The sequence below is a fragment of the Poeciliopsis prolifica genome, unplaced genomic scaffold (assembly GCF_027474105.1).
Source record: "Poeciliopsis prolifica strain line A6 unplaced genomic scaffold, Auburn_PproV2 SCAFFOLD002, whole genome shotgun sequence".
In the NCBI taxonomy this organism is placed as follows: domain Eukaryota; kingdom Metazoa; phylum Chordata; class Actinopteri; order Cyprinodontiformes; family Poeciliidae; genus Poeciliopsis; species Poeciliopsis prolifica.
In genome coordinates this window covers 24,767,248-24,781,985 of record NW_026562377.1, presented here as the reverse complement: position 1 = coordinate 24,781,985, position 14,738 = coordinate 24,767,248, and the positions used below count along the sequence as shown (strand labels likewise).

Genomic DNA, 14,738 nt, shown 5'->3' with positions numbered 1-14,738 from the left:
AGTAAAATGTAAAGTAATTTGGGTTAGTAGATTTCTTCCCAACCAGAAAATGTGATCCTAGCACTGTGGTTAAAGCTGTTGCCTCAAAACAAATAGGTCCTAAGTTCAAATCTTGTCCACTTTTGTTTTTTCTGTGGAGAACTTGTGTTCTGGGTGCTTCTTCTTACGCCAGCATATCGTCACTGGATTAGCATCAGCCATTCGGGGAAACCTGAGCAAAAGGATAGATGGATGCTGCTCCTGAAATTATAATTATTATTCCAGCAACAGCATCCCATAGTCAATTCTGTCCTTCCAGTAGTCTGCCCCTCCTGACTCTGGTTCAGCTAAAAGCCTCTGCCTGTTCAAAAGGAGTTCTTCTGGACTGTTGCCTTATGCTTGCTTAAAATCACTGAGTCTGTTCAAAAATATTTGTTTTAATTTGTCATTTGAGTTACTAAAATAACTATACTCCATCATATTCCATTATATTCTAATTTATTGAGGTTCACATGTGCATTTTTGTTTTATATACTGCTTTCCCTTATTGTCCCGCCCCTACTTTGAAATAACCTATATATTTTTTTTAAACGTGTAGGCTATATGGTCCCTCATATAATGTGCAGTAACATCTTTCTTAGCTTGAATATTTTCTTTTTATGCTGTAGCCCTGAAGGGACCCTTATCCCCGCCCTGATCTTTATCTATTCATCCCCTGCCTGCCTGCCTGCCTGCCTGCCTGCCTGCCTGCCTGCCTCCCTCCTCCCCTGCCTGCCTGCCTCCCTCCTCCCCTGACTGACTGCCTGCCTGCCTGCCTGCCTGCCTGCCTCCTCCCCTGCCTGCCTCCCTCCTCCCCTGCCTGCCTGCCTGCCTGCCTCCTCCCCTGACTGCCTGCCTGCCTGCCTGCCTGTCTCCTCCCCTGCCTGCCTGCCTCCTCCCCTGCCTGCCTGCCTTCTCCCCTGCCTCCCTCCTCCCCTGCCTGCCTGCCTTCTCCCCTGCCTGCCTGCCTCCTCGGTGCTGCAGCGACTCTGCTTCCTCCCCCCGGCTGTGATGTCACCGGCTCAGTGGAGCTCGAGCATCCTCACCAAAGACACCGAGACAACAGAGCCATTTTGACCGCTCCGCTTCCCAAAAGCAGCGGTCGAGAGTGGCCCCCTTCCTTCCCTCCGCGGTCCTCCAGAGAGGTCCAGTTAGGGCGGACAGGGCCAGTCGGGGCGGAGGAGGGTGTTCTGGTCGCGCTGACGTCCTCCTCCCGGTCCCGTTTTCATGAGGAGGAGAGGCTGGTGACAGACCTGGAGGCGAGCGGCGGAAGTGGAGGTATCCTATCCCCGGGCGGTGGATGTGAAACACACAGGCACGACGAACACGGTCTGTTCCCAGGAGCTGCTTGGAGGTAAGGCGACCCCGTTTTTCTTTAGTTTTTTTAGTGTGTGTGTGTGTGTGTGTGTGTGTGTGTGTGTGTTTGTGTGTGTGTGTGTTTGTGTGTGTGTGTGTCGTCCTTTTTCAATGACCTCCTGGTGAAACATTCTGCACTACACGGTCCTTCTTTACTTGGTGTTAAATCTCTCGGGAGTGAGTGAGCATAAGGGCGCGGCCAGAGAAAAGCTGTCAGTAATGAACACGGCGGCCTCCAGCAGCAGAGCGGCATCACTCTCCACACATTTACACAGCTCACATGTTATTCTGCTGCGTCTATAAATGATAAAACGGGTTACATTTAAAACGCGAAGGAGGGAGGCAGGGAGGGCTGGCTGACACGAATGCAGTGTCACTGGCTGAAGTCTTCAGCAAATGTTGTCCAACTGGAGAAATGACGCCATAATTCGGCTTTTTATTTGTTCTTTTAATGAATCGTCAAAAAATAATATGACCTGCTTTTATTTCAGCAAAGGCCTGAAACCAGCATGTCACCCTGAAAAGGTGCCGAGATGTGACGCAAACGTCATCACTTTATGAGGCTCCGTGCCAAAATAATGGCTTACTACGTGGTAATTTAGGACAGATATTAAGGTTATGGGTATTTTACTGCATTTGCCACCAGAAAGATGGTGGCCGCCCCGCCGAGCTGCTTCATCATCATCATCATCATCATCATCATCATCATCATCATCATCATCAGCTGATTGTCCTGAGCTCTTGGAGCAGATTATGGTCATCACACCCCTTATGAAGAGTGAGAAAAGATGTTCAAAAAAATGTATAGTGAAAAAGTTGAATTTCATTCCACAGTAAGATTTTGTAATTTAACTGCAAATAAAAGAGAGAGAAAAAAAGTCTTTAATATTAACTCACTGCTAATCTTTTACATTTTTGTGTCATCATCATCCGCCGCATCATGTTTGCGCCGCAATAAGATCAAACCTTAAAAGCCTTCTTGCTGGTGCAGGTTTCTCAAACACCTCTGATAGATTCATATGCTTGGGGCCACGTTTATGAGGATTTCAAGAGAGGAGGATGACACAGCAGGTACACATGAATCAGTGATGATGACAGACAGTTAGATCATAAAATGAGGGCGCATACACACATCCTGATACATTAATTACCTCAGTCCATGAATATTAACGAACAGGAATGAGTATGCTTTTTCTGAAGGATGTTCTGTAAGGTTAGGGAGCAGCAGTGACCGCTGAATGCAGAGTACTGGTCTCTTAATTGACATTAACATTGATGGATTATTCTTTGGCGATGAGTCATGCTCCTCAAACACACCCAAACTGATCAGAAGCAAATAGATTTTCATGTTTATTTTATTTTATTTTATTTCTGTAAGACAAAGTGACGTGAAGCTGCCCTGCTGAATTGACGCCAGTTCCCAGATTTCTGGTCTGTTTCAGTCCCATTGTCATCCAGATAAACATCCTGACATTTAGCTGCTGCTGCACTTCTTTTGTTACAGCCAGCTTTATTATCCATCTTCCTCAGCTGCAGCTGACCACGCATGACCTTTTTTTTTTATTTATTTATTTTACAGCCATGTGTCCGTGCCTTCCTCCTTTGTCCTCAACTGCAAAATATTGGGATGCTCTTTTATTCTTATTAATTTCTTTCTTCAAGTATGAAAATGAGAAACCAGCTGTGTAACATGCTCTCTTTACTCTCTTTTGTTTCATAACATAACAAGCTTCAGTAAAATTGTTATGTATAAAAATGTTTAATGGGGTAAACGATGTTGGGGATAGAAAAGGGTCAATTTTAATGAAGGCACTTTGTCCTCCCTCTCAGAGACCTGCAGGCCCCACGTCTGGGTTCCAGAGAAGGCCCCCCGAGGTGCTGAGAAGACATCGCCATGGCAGGGGCCTCGGTGAAGGTGGCGGTGCGGGTCCGCCCCTTCAACTCAAGAGAGACGGAGAAAGAAAGCAAATGCATCATCCAAATGTCTGGAAACACCACCAGTAAGTAGCCCAACCCGAACATCGGCGCTGAAATGACAACACAGAGTTTGTTTCACAAATAAATGGCAGTTTGTATTCATGTTTTTATTGTCTTGGCACTTTATACATGAAAGACAGCAGGAGGGTAGAAATCTAAGTTTGAGTTCATGAATCAGAGGACTTGAGGTCATGCTCCTCCAGCTGCTTTGTTTTTCACCCTGACCTCTGACCTTTCTTAGTGAAGGGATTACTCAAAGAGAAATTAACTGTGCGCACCATCAGGAGCGACTGACATTAATCCGTGGTAAACAGGCCTGGTCTTTCCCAAGAAACGACGAGAGCAGATCTTTTATGTTGCACTTAAAGTTTGACTTTATTCAGGCCCAGAAATAAGACGTCATTTTTCTGTTTCTGGTTTCACACGACGACAGCAGTCGTTTCTGCCAGGTCGACGTTTACCAAACTAATCCCTGAGCGTCACACTTCAGGTGGATTAATCTCCATCAGATTTAATCACACATGTAATTACAGAGAGACCTTTTCACAGTAAAAGCAGGATTTAATAAATGTTCCTCATGTCAGACAAAGTAATCAGTTTGCTCAAATCCGCCACTGATGCGAAGGGTTCAGTGGATTTTACAAAATCTGTAAGAATGTCAAAAAAGTATAACTTAGTTTATTTTTGATCAAATTTTTGAAAAATGGTTTGTGTTGATAGCATTTATTTGTAGTTCAGAGCTCCACATTCCTGGGACTTTAGGGAGAGCAGAATGAGGAGACTGGAAAGATACTTGATATGTTGTCTGCTCTGCAAGGTAAAGCCGTTCATCAATAATAGATTGGACATCCTGAAATATTTACTGTTTGGCCTGATTTAGTCATCTCCCTCCTCCCTCCTCATGACACGGATGACTTGATAACAGGCTGTACAGCCGTTTCCTGGGCCTCAGTGCATTTCTTTGAGGTTATGTTTGCAATTTTTGGTGTAGCAAACATTCAAAAAGGCCTTCGTAACATGACGAGTTCTACAGTTTCATTTGTCTACAGTTCTTACAGTCACTGGACTGTATAAAAACAATATCATTGGACATAATGCTGATTTAGTCACTCTTTTAGCACTTGATCCAGTTATTTCAGTTACATTTCTGCTTTCAAATTTTCTATATAATTAATTTCAATAATAATTTATCAAATTCAATCTGAAGTAATAATTTGTTTTTGTTTTAATTCAAGAATCCCTAAATGCAGAATGAAATGTATATGTCATAAAAATATTTAGAGATTCACAACGTTGTAGCCTCAGTTGGAGTTATGGATTTCACAGGAACTTCTCACAGAACCAACAATTGCAAATAGGTTATCAGACAAACATATTTTAATCAAGCAATTAATTTGGAAACATAGAATAGAATAGAATTCAACTTAAATATCGTAAATATCCAATGATTTCTCAATAAAGTCTAATCTTATTAAAAGTTCTATCCATGTGTTACACTCTGAAATTTCAGCATCAAGATTTCCACGCATAATTTTAAACTCTACCTTTGGCAGAAAGGAGGAATGATCTCCACCTTTTCAGAACATCGCTCAAAAAACCTATAAGAGGACTTCTTCCTTTGTTCCAGAATCAGACTGCTGTTTAAAGACTCTGGCAGCAGAAGCAGTTCCCACACACCCATCTCTGATACTGCTGACGGGGAATATCTCAACACACAGCTGGTGTTCGGCCAGGAAGGCCTTCCTCATGCTGGACGACCGCTAGCTTAATGGATGAACCTGCTTTTGGTTCATTCTTGAAGGCAAAAGAGATTCTTAATATCAAATATATTTTTCTTTCTGGTTAAATAAAGGAAAAGTAAAAATGAGGAAAAAAATGAAGGAAAACCCCTGGTGGAATCAGTTACACAGAATAAAATATTATAATCAAATCTTCAAGTTGATCAGAACCAAAATGGTCAAAAAAAATCACAAATTGATCCCAATATAATAATAAAAATCTTCAGAGTGGGAATAAGATATATATATAATATATATATATATATATATATATATTATATATATATATATATATATATATATATATATATATATATATATATATATATAATATATATATCTATATATGTGAGCAAAAAGTCTTTAAAGTGCAGGATGAAATCAGGCTTTTTAGATCAAAAAGTCATTTTCGACCAATTACATTTAATATGTTTACCTCAGAAAGGTGCCAATAATTCCACTTGTTCATAAAATGGCCCATAACCATAAAGATTTTACAAGCCATGAAATATTAAAACTAAAAGCGCTAGCTTCACATTTCATTTTGACATGCAGTACAGAAGACAAACCTCCTGTTAAACATAAAAAGTTCGACATTCTGTGGATTGATACTGATGTTTGATTTAAAAGAAGGACAGGAATAAATGCTTTGATGCATGAAACGTCCTGCAGGAATTGATCACAATTGGCGTGCCAAACTCCAAAGAAGTCCATCTCTAGTTTTAATTTGTTTAATTGGCATGAGCAGAAATCAAAATGACCTCAGCATTATGCCACCCTTACTAATGGACTCCATGTTGTTCAGCCACACAAAGATACTTATAGTTCGGCTGCCAGTCTTTAGGCAAAGCAGATTGTTTCCTTCTAAACTGAGTCAATAGCTCTGGATGTGGGCTGGAGGATATGAGCAGGCTGACGTCATGAAGAGAAATCCATTGGTGGCAGTGTCTGGAGGGGATACAGAGGCTGGGCATAAATGGCCCCTTGTCCCCAAGTAGTCTTGGCCAAAACAAGGGAAGAAGGAGCCTTGGAATTTGTGTCTGTCTTTGTTTTTTTTTTGTTTTTTTTTCTGAGCTTTCTAGCTGACACTCAGGAGTGGAACAATAGCTCGGTTCCCACAAAGAGAGAAAATGGCAGTAGTCTTGTTGTGTGAGCTGTTCCCTCCCACGCCGACCTTAATTAAGATGCAGGGGACAGAAATGCAGAGGAATAATGTCTGTATTTGGAAGGCAAAAGAGCGCTAACTCTTGGTGAACGAATCTCGGCCGAATTTCAAAATTATTGTTCTCAACCACATCCAACACGCCGAATCTTAACAAGTGTTTTTGGTTTAGTTTTAGTTCAAATATCTTTTCACACTTGAAATAAGATAAAACTAACTTACCAGTAACTTTTCTGCAAGTTAAAGCAGTTTGTTTTAAGCCAATAATTCCTCATTATTGATTTTGAAACGTACTAGTTCCCTTGCAGATTATTTTACTTATAACAAGAAATTTTTTAATTTTTTCATTTTATAAGTGAACTAATTTGCAAATGGAACTAGAACTTTCTCATCACAGTTAAAGAGGCAAGCTCCTATGTCTTACTTGTAAGTTAGTTTTGTCTTATTTCAAGTGGGTGATGATATTTGAAAAAGCAACTAAACCAAAAACACTTGGTAGGATTTTGTGTTTTTGCAGAGCATCTCATCGTTGGATTCTGTACCATTGAAGCTCTTAGTATGCTATCAAATTATTACAGTTCAATGTTTGTAAAAGTGTTGACATATCAAACCTGTTGTACAGCAATCAAACCTGTTTTCTTTTGTTCATCTTCCTGCAGCATTTCTTTGACAGTTGCGCATACTCTGTATGTGTCTTCTATTCATACTTCATAATTCAGTCAGCAGCCCATCATAAAGCAGTAAACAGCTGCTGCTGCTGCTAAGTGCAGCGTGTTGGTGACTCTCAGTCAATGGGTTTAACTCCCCTGTGTCAGACCTGCTGATGCAGCCACATTTCCTCTTTTATTGACTGGGCCAGGTCATCCATGACAGCCTGACCGGCATCACTCAGTCACCATGATATAAAAACCCAGCAGCTGTGACAAATACAAACATGGGATATGTCACTGAAGGATGCCGAAAGCATGAATGAAAAGCAACTATGATTTTAGTCGATAATGCACAAAATAATCGCAACGTATATCCTGATTTGATCAAATGATGGTCTTTTACATTAACAAATACAACCATCACACTACGGTTTTGTCTTGTGTTTTATTTTGTTATTGTATGTTTTTTTGTTTGAAATAAAGTTATTGGAGAGAAAAAGACAGACAAGATGAGGAGAGGAAATGGAGCTGCTGCGTAAACAGGATTCATTTGCTTCAGAGCATCAGTATAAACAGCAGAGAACCAAAATCACAAATGTCAAATTTTATTCAACTGAAAGTTTCCAAAATGGAAACATTTCAAAATGAGCAGAAATGCTGAACAAAAGATTAGCTCTGCTATTAGCAAATTAGCTGACGTGTGCCAACTACTGTTTGTATGTATCAAGTGGGTATAAGCCATGATAAGATATTTCAACTCTCTAAAACCACTGTACAGCTGCCTAGCATGCCTATTAAACAGACAAACATAATTGATATGTTTATAATTTTTAGCAATATTTTGAAGCTTTTACAGTGTCCTGCAAAAGATAAAATCTCTGTTCATTTGAGAGAAGTGGGGAAGTTGGATTCCACTAAAATTCACCTTAGTACAAGGTAATACTGCCATATTTTGTCTTATAGCCGATATGTTACACGACACGAGCGTCTTTTAGGCTTTCTGCAAGCAATTCCATTGCAAAATCAGAAGCTACATGGTAAAACTGAACATGACCAACACGGTTGTTGCCTTATCTGAGTTCAAATGATGTAGAGATTTTATCAGAACTGAACTACTGAGTGCATTTTGATTAAGTTAGCTTCTGTGTTTCCCAGTAACCTCTCAGTCACCCTAAAGTAATCACCTGATCTGAGTGCAAGGTGTTTCCATGTCCTTCTGTGGAAGAGCTAGCGGGCTCGTTTTATCTGAATCAGAGCAACATTCAGGATGAGTCAGCATCAGTTGCAGAGACTCATCCTGGACAGAGTCAAGGTTATTTTTAAGATCCAATCTTTGCTGAAGCATTCTGTGAACATGATTTGTGTCATAATTTTAGTTATTGATTTGGAAAACAGTATTTTGTGTTCTTTGCGTCTTCTTTAATATGTATGAGAGAACAACTTTCATGTAGATTAGAACAATATCATCAGTATCAAAGATGAACATGATAATTGGTGTGGCAATTTAGAATGATCAATTGATTAAAACTAAGTTTCCATATGTTTTATACAATAACATGTAGCCGGATCTGCTTTGGGAAAAGAAAAATGTAGAAATTGCTTTTTTTTTTTTTTTTATCTGTGTACTATAAATTTTTGTCATAGTGAAGAATGGGGCTGAAATCTGGCCCATATTTCATATGATTCACTGTGTAATGAATCATAGAGTACTGGAGAATGTACTTAGCTGCTGGTTTTTTCTCTCTTATTGACCACATCTGCATTAGTAGAGAAAGTGATCTGCTGCTCTGGGAGCACAGAGGAAGTATTTTCATCGCTGGTATCGCCTTATTAAATATGCTGCCTTTGGTTGGGCTAACCAATAGGCAGACAAAAAATATGTTTGTCAGGAAGCAAGTTATGAGTGAATTCATCTGCTCGTAAAATAATCTTCCAATACTGATGAAGAAGACTAGCATTTCTTTCATTAATATCAAGGAATTCCTTAAATCTTCCTAAATCTTGATGAAATGTTACTTGCAGGTCAGTTTTGTCTGAATTCAATTGTGCTTAAATATTTGCACTAGAAACTAGACCAACATACTTGACTAGGTTTTACATTTTTACAGTATTTACTCCACACTTATAAATTTCCTGAGACACATTGAGACTGAGTCAGTTGCACAGTTGCTAAACCTTAAACAAGCTGTTCATTAAAGGGTACAGTAGCAGTCGTGTTGGAGTGATATCAGGTTAGTGGTCGCTTACGACTGGATGAGACGTCATAATCTAACTTGGTATATCTGAATCATCTTTATCCCAGAAATGCCAGACGGTCTGTGTCTAATGGTGTTTTGTAAGCCAAAAAATAATTGCAATATTAACATGTTTACCATGATATTATCAGCTATACCAACAGAATAGAAATGCTGCACAAATTGTGTTAAATGTATGAGTGGAAAGATGGAGGATGAAATGGATGATTGTGACTTTGAGCACACAGAGAATGAAGACAGGAAGATATTAAATGACAGCAACATTTTAGTCACCTAGCAACAACAATGACAAAGAGACTTTTTTTTTTTTTTTTAGGATGCAAACAAACGAAAACTAAGAGAGAGCGACACGTTATTGAACAGCAGAAAGAGGAGCTGAGCACAAACCAGCCAAGCAAAATTTTAGGTGCTCTAAAATGGCCCGTTGTAACAAAATGGCTTTTTACCTGCATATATTTATAGAGCCTGATTTTATTTCTGCTACTCAATTGTGAAATTGTCTACCAGAGTTATATGAAATTTTTGGAAGATAGTAAAAATATTTACTCAATATCGCTGAATAATAAATGGAGTTCACCACAGTTATAATAGAATAATAATATTTCAGGTGACATGGATTCTTTGACGCCCCCACCTGATACGATAGTGTCTCTGATCAGATTTCTGATATTGTGTAGCCCTAGAAAATATGATAGATCTGATCTGATAGTTCTGCTGTGAGTAATTATTCTCTGTATTTTTTGAAGTGGTCTGATACTTACAATTTGTAATGGGTTTCAGCAAATGCAGCATAAGTTTTACTCTGTTTAAACTAGATGGTTATATAAATTGCTGCAGCTACTAACAAGCAATTTATTGTCTTTACAGCTGCATTATATAACCAAATTAATCACTCATACCTCCAAAGTTGTTTCCCTTATGTGGAGGATAAGTTAAGTTAAGGGAAAGAATCAAAGTGAAATCTTTTGACAACCAATCAGCAGTGAGAGTTGCTTATAAAAGTCAGTGTAATTCCTTTGCCAGTAGTAATGTCTGTCCACAAGTCCATTGTCAGTCGCCATGGTAACCAACGAATGTATTGGCTGATACAGGAGGGAAGAGGTGAATATATTCCTCTTCATTTATTTCTGCTCCGGCTTTTAAATCACATATTAATCACAGCTTGACTTAAAAGCATTCCGGTGTGCTTTGTTCTGAATTTTTGGTTTTTGTAGCTTCACTGGCTCGTCTTATTCCCCTGTTCTGAGGTGTGTCTTAGAGCAACTCGTTTTGGTGTGCACTCTCTCAAAATGCAACTGAGGCACCTCGCACCCGCCCCCTCCATTTTGCAGAGCATTCCATTCCACCCTGATTGGCTATTTTTGTCGTTTGATAGCAAAGCTCGTCAAGAAGCACACAAACCTATTCTTCTCAAAATGATTAAAGATGTACGCAACAGAAGACTTGTCCATCCAGTCTTACATGTTTGAACAAGAAAATGATGCCACAATATGAACGAATGCATCTCGTAAACAAGACCTCAACATAGTTAGCAAGTTAGATCGTGTGTATTTTTTGCACATGACCACTGAATCATGTCCATTTATCATGATTCAATGAAAGCAATGTATTTGATTGAATGCACAAATGGTATGAACAAAGCTAATCTGTTCATACAATAACAGTTCAAAAAAGAGTAGGTTCATGTCTTTAAGGAGCTAAAAGCTAGGACACAGAGCTAACATAATCAGAAAGAATGATACTAGCAAAACAATACCAGGACTTCATATCAGCACACATATAAACTAATATCTCAGTGACAGTTTGATGTCAATTTGGCATCATTTACAGTTTTGTCCATTGCTACTACAGACAGAAGGAACTGATCCCTCAATCAGACAAAACCTTTCGGCAAATCCTTCTTTATACTGGCAGAGGTTGCTGAAGCACTCATCCTTAAATAGCTTTGCACAAACAAAAAGGAGATACCCCATGGATGTGGGTGAATTAAAAAAAAAATAAATTTGACATGGCACTTTGAAGAGGTTCTGACGCTGGGGGGATAGTGTAATGAATTATATGGGTAATACAACCAACAACCAAACATTTTGGTCTTTATTCTTTCAGCCTGATCATCCTTGAACTCGGAAAATTGGTTCACCAGAGATCCATGATCTTGTTTGGCTGTAATAGTTCAAAAAAACTTAAGAGGGAATGGAGAAAACAAAACATACTGACAAATATGCCTCAACCAAAGACATCTATGTAGCACATGGAGAGACTAAATTAAACTTTTCTACACTCCCAGAATCTCCAAGTACACAACAAAATGTATTGAAGGGTTAAAAAAGTGGAGTTTGCCTGATACATTTCCTTTAAAGTGTACATCCGGCACAGTTGAAAATAATCTATCCTGTCAGGTTACATCAGTAGGAAGAGAAAATATTGCAGTAATTGTCTGCCACGCACCCCTCTTCTTCAGAACAAGCTTTCCAGAACCTTTCAAAGCCAAACAAAAGCCTTGATCATAGCATAAGGAGCCAAAAATAAACTTGAACCTGCACCGGACAACGGCAAACTGTAGATATCGTTCATCTTGGAGTTATTGTAAAAACACACAATAATGTCTCACTTGGTGTATTTCAGTCCATTCTGGCTCTTAAGTCTCAGAAAATGTTTTGATGTACACTTCCAAAGTTGTCAGCAGATTTAGTTTCACATTTGGACTGGAGGGATTTGGTTCGCTGTAGCACCATGCCTAACCACTGTAATAGGAACAAAGTGAGGCCTTCCCTGGTCTGTCCGCACAACTTGACTGATTCAGCTCAGGTACTGTTTCACTCAGACAGCTCCCACGCTCCGACTGATCCATGTTTCTTGTCCTGTCTTTCAGCCATCATCAACCCCAAGCAGGCAAAAGACAACAAGAGCTTCAACTTTGATTACTCCTACTGGTCGCACACATCGGTAACTCATTCTGCAACGATACCTCTCAACAAGGAGACAGATTTCCATTAGAGCGAGCTGTTTTGTGTTGGGTTGTCTGATTTACTAGATATTGATCTCACTCCCCAGCCGGAGGATATCAATTATGCCTCCCAGATGCGCGTGTACAAAGACATTGGAGAGGAAATGTTGCTTCATGCCTTTGAAGGATACAACGTCTGCATCTTTGCATATGGTCAGACCGGCGCGGGCAAATCCTACACAATGATGGGAAAACAGGATGTCAAGGATCAGCAAGGAATCATCCCACTGGTAGAGTGACACAGTAACCAGTGCAGATTAACTGAAGCAACTTTTTTCTGAATTTATTTTTTATTGAATGCCTTTTTTCCCTCTTTCTAGCTTTGTGAAGATCTTTTTACAAAGATCAGTGATAATACAGACAACAGCCTGTCCTACTCTGTGGAGGTGAGACTTGGAGATGAATGATAAGGAGGTTGTGTTCTCAAAGGTGCCTCTTGATCCAAACTAAATATGTATTTGAACAGGTCAGCTACATGGAAATCTACTGTGAACGAGTGAGGGACTTGCTGAACCCTAAGAACAAAGGGAACCTTCGCGTCAGAGAACATCCTCTGATGGGGCCGTACGTTGAGGACCTGTCCAAACTGGCTGTCACTTCTTACAACGACATCCAGGACCTGATGGACTCTGGCAACAAAGCCAGGTGATGGAACCATATCATGAGTTCACAATATTTTTCCAAGATCAACACAACATATATTTTTAATGATTTTCAGAAACAATAAGTGAGTGCATATGTGAATTATATTGTGGATATATTGAGAATTTTCTCTAATTCAGAGAAAATGATAAGTTTTTACTTATACACACACCACAACTTGGCTAAATGTTCTGTAGCAGGTATCACTCAGTTAAATCTGTTAGTTGTTTTAGAAATGATGAAGTTCTATGTTGTACAATTATTGAATCATGGTAAAAGCACCAGTTGCATCAGTAAATGCCTCAATAATATTTTATGTCGGTGTAGTGGAGTTACACCTCTTTGTATGAGTTTTATATTGTCTGTCTTCATCTCTCACACAATAAATGGTTAATCACTTTTTTTAAATGTAGTGGGCACCACAAGCTAAAAAGTTAGTCCTGAAAATGCTAAAGCAGGTATTTAGCAGAAGCTAATGCTAAAACACCAACTTCTATTCAAATGTCTGTCCTTGAAAGACTACCTTGAAGCACCAATTTAATTTTCACATTACAAATGATATGTTGTGTAATGCCCTTACATACTGTATTTCTATTCATATCGTGTTCTCTGCTGTTCATGTTTCATTTCGTTCCTATATGCTTCTTGTTTGAAACAAGGTTACTGTGGGAAAAAAAGAGACAGAATGGGAGGAGAGGAAAGAAACTGCTATGTGAATTATCTTCAATCACTTAAAAATAAGAGTATGAATATAAACAAAGTCTTAATAGCTGATGACCAAACCTTCAACATTAGTGCCTTACAGTTTATCCAAAAAAAAATCACTTAGCTAAAATGATAAAAGGAAAAACTAGTTTCACTACACGTGAAAGTGTTCCTACCACGGGTTTCATAAGTAAGATCACTTTGAGAAAATACCTTGTGTATGATACAATCATGCTACTGTAGGACCGTCTAGTAAAGAGACATGGACTCTGTGAATTGATTAAACTCTGCTCTCTGTGTAGGACTGTGGCTGCCACCAACATGAATGAGACCAGCAGTCGCTCTCACGCAGTTTTTAACATCATATTTACTCAGAAACGCTTTGATGCGGAGACCGACAACACCTCTGAAAAGGTAGCCGATTATTATCACATCCTGACTGAAATGATCCATTTAGATAGCGCTTCTGCTTCTCCTAACTATGATAGATGACTCCGGGGGAAATCTTGATCTTAAGGAGAAAAAAAATCAATGATGGCTTGCAGGTCATAAGGTTAATCTAATTCCAGTCTCTGCAATGGTTATTAATAGCTGTATATTTTTTTGATTGACAGATAATGTGCAACATTAAATATGCTGGAATATTAACTGATGTTGCTCCTGTAGGTTAGTAAAATAAGCTTGGTGGATCTGGCTGGCAGCGAGAGAGCGGACTCTACAGGAGCCAAAGGAACCCGGCTTAAGGTGAAACGGCTTTAAGAAAATCCTAATTTACTCTATATCCCTGTTATAAAAAGTTAATTAAATCCTATCGCTTTGTAAAATGACAGGAAGGAGCAAATATCAACAAGTCTTTAACCACACTGGGGAAAGTTATTTCTGCTTTGGCAGAAGTGGTGAGTATTACTCTGACTGTTTGGTATATTTTTAAAGATGAGGCCGATTTTAAGATGTTTAAATATTTTTTCTTCTGCTTCTATTCTTTTTAGGATTCTGGACAGAACAAGGTTACCCATTTAATTGAATTATTTTTTCAGAAATCTGTCTCCCGCATTCTGAAGGAGAAAAAAATCTGTTTTTTTTCGTTGCACAGAATAAAAAGAAGAAGAAAGTGGAAAGCTTCATTCCATATAGAGATTCAGTTTTAACCTGGCTGCTGAGAGAGAACTTGGGTACATAGAATCTGCT

General features: G+C 39.1%; 1 protein-coding gene across 14 annotated transcripts in view; it reads left to right on the top strand.

Annotated features, from left to right (window-relative positions):
- Positions 1–1,003: 1,003 nt before the first annotated feature.
- kif1aa (kinesin family member 1Aa) overlaps positions 1,004–14,738 on the top strand; it is a 47,188-nt gene continuing 33,453 nt past the window's right edge. For 11 of the 14 annotated variants that reach the window (XM_055060696.1, XM_055060687.1, XM_055060684.1 and 8 more), the window contains exons 1-11: positions 1,005–1,372; positions 3,205–3,374; positions 12,069–12,142; positions 12,251–12,433; positions 12,524–12,589; positions 12,670–12,848; positions 13,853–13,964; positions 14,217–14,294; positions 14,381–14,446; positions 14,540–14,557; positions 14,644–14,722. In XM_055060696.1, the coding sequence (XP_054916671.1) occupies positions 3,269–3,374; positions 12,069–12,142; positions 12,251–12,433; positions 12,524–12,589; positions 12,670–12,848; positions 13,853–13,964; positions 14,217–14,294; positions 14,381–14,446; positions 14,540–14,557; positions 14,644–14,722 (961 nt within the window). In that variant the 5' untranslated portion in view covers positions 1,005–1,372; positions 3,205–3,268. Of the gene's footprint in view, positions 1,373–3,204; positions 3,375–12,068; positions 12,143–12,250; positions 12,434–12,523; positions 12,590–12,669; positions 12,849–13,852; positions 13,965–14,216; positions 14,295–14,380; positions 14,447–14,539; positions 14,558–14,643; positions 14,723–14,738 lie in introns of all 14 variants that reach the window. The other 3 variants (XM_055060618.1, XM_055060613.1, XM_055060593.1) reach the window with 1 other exon arrangement.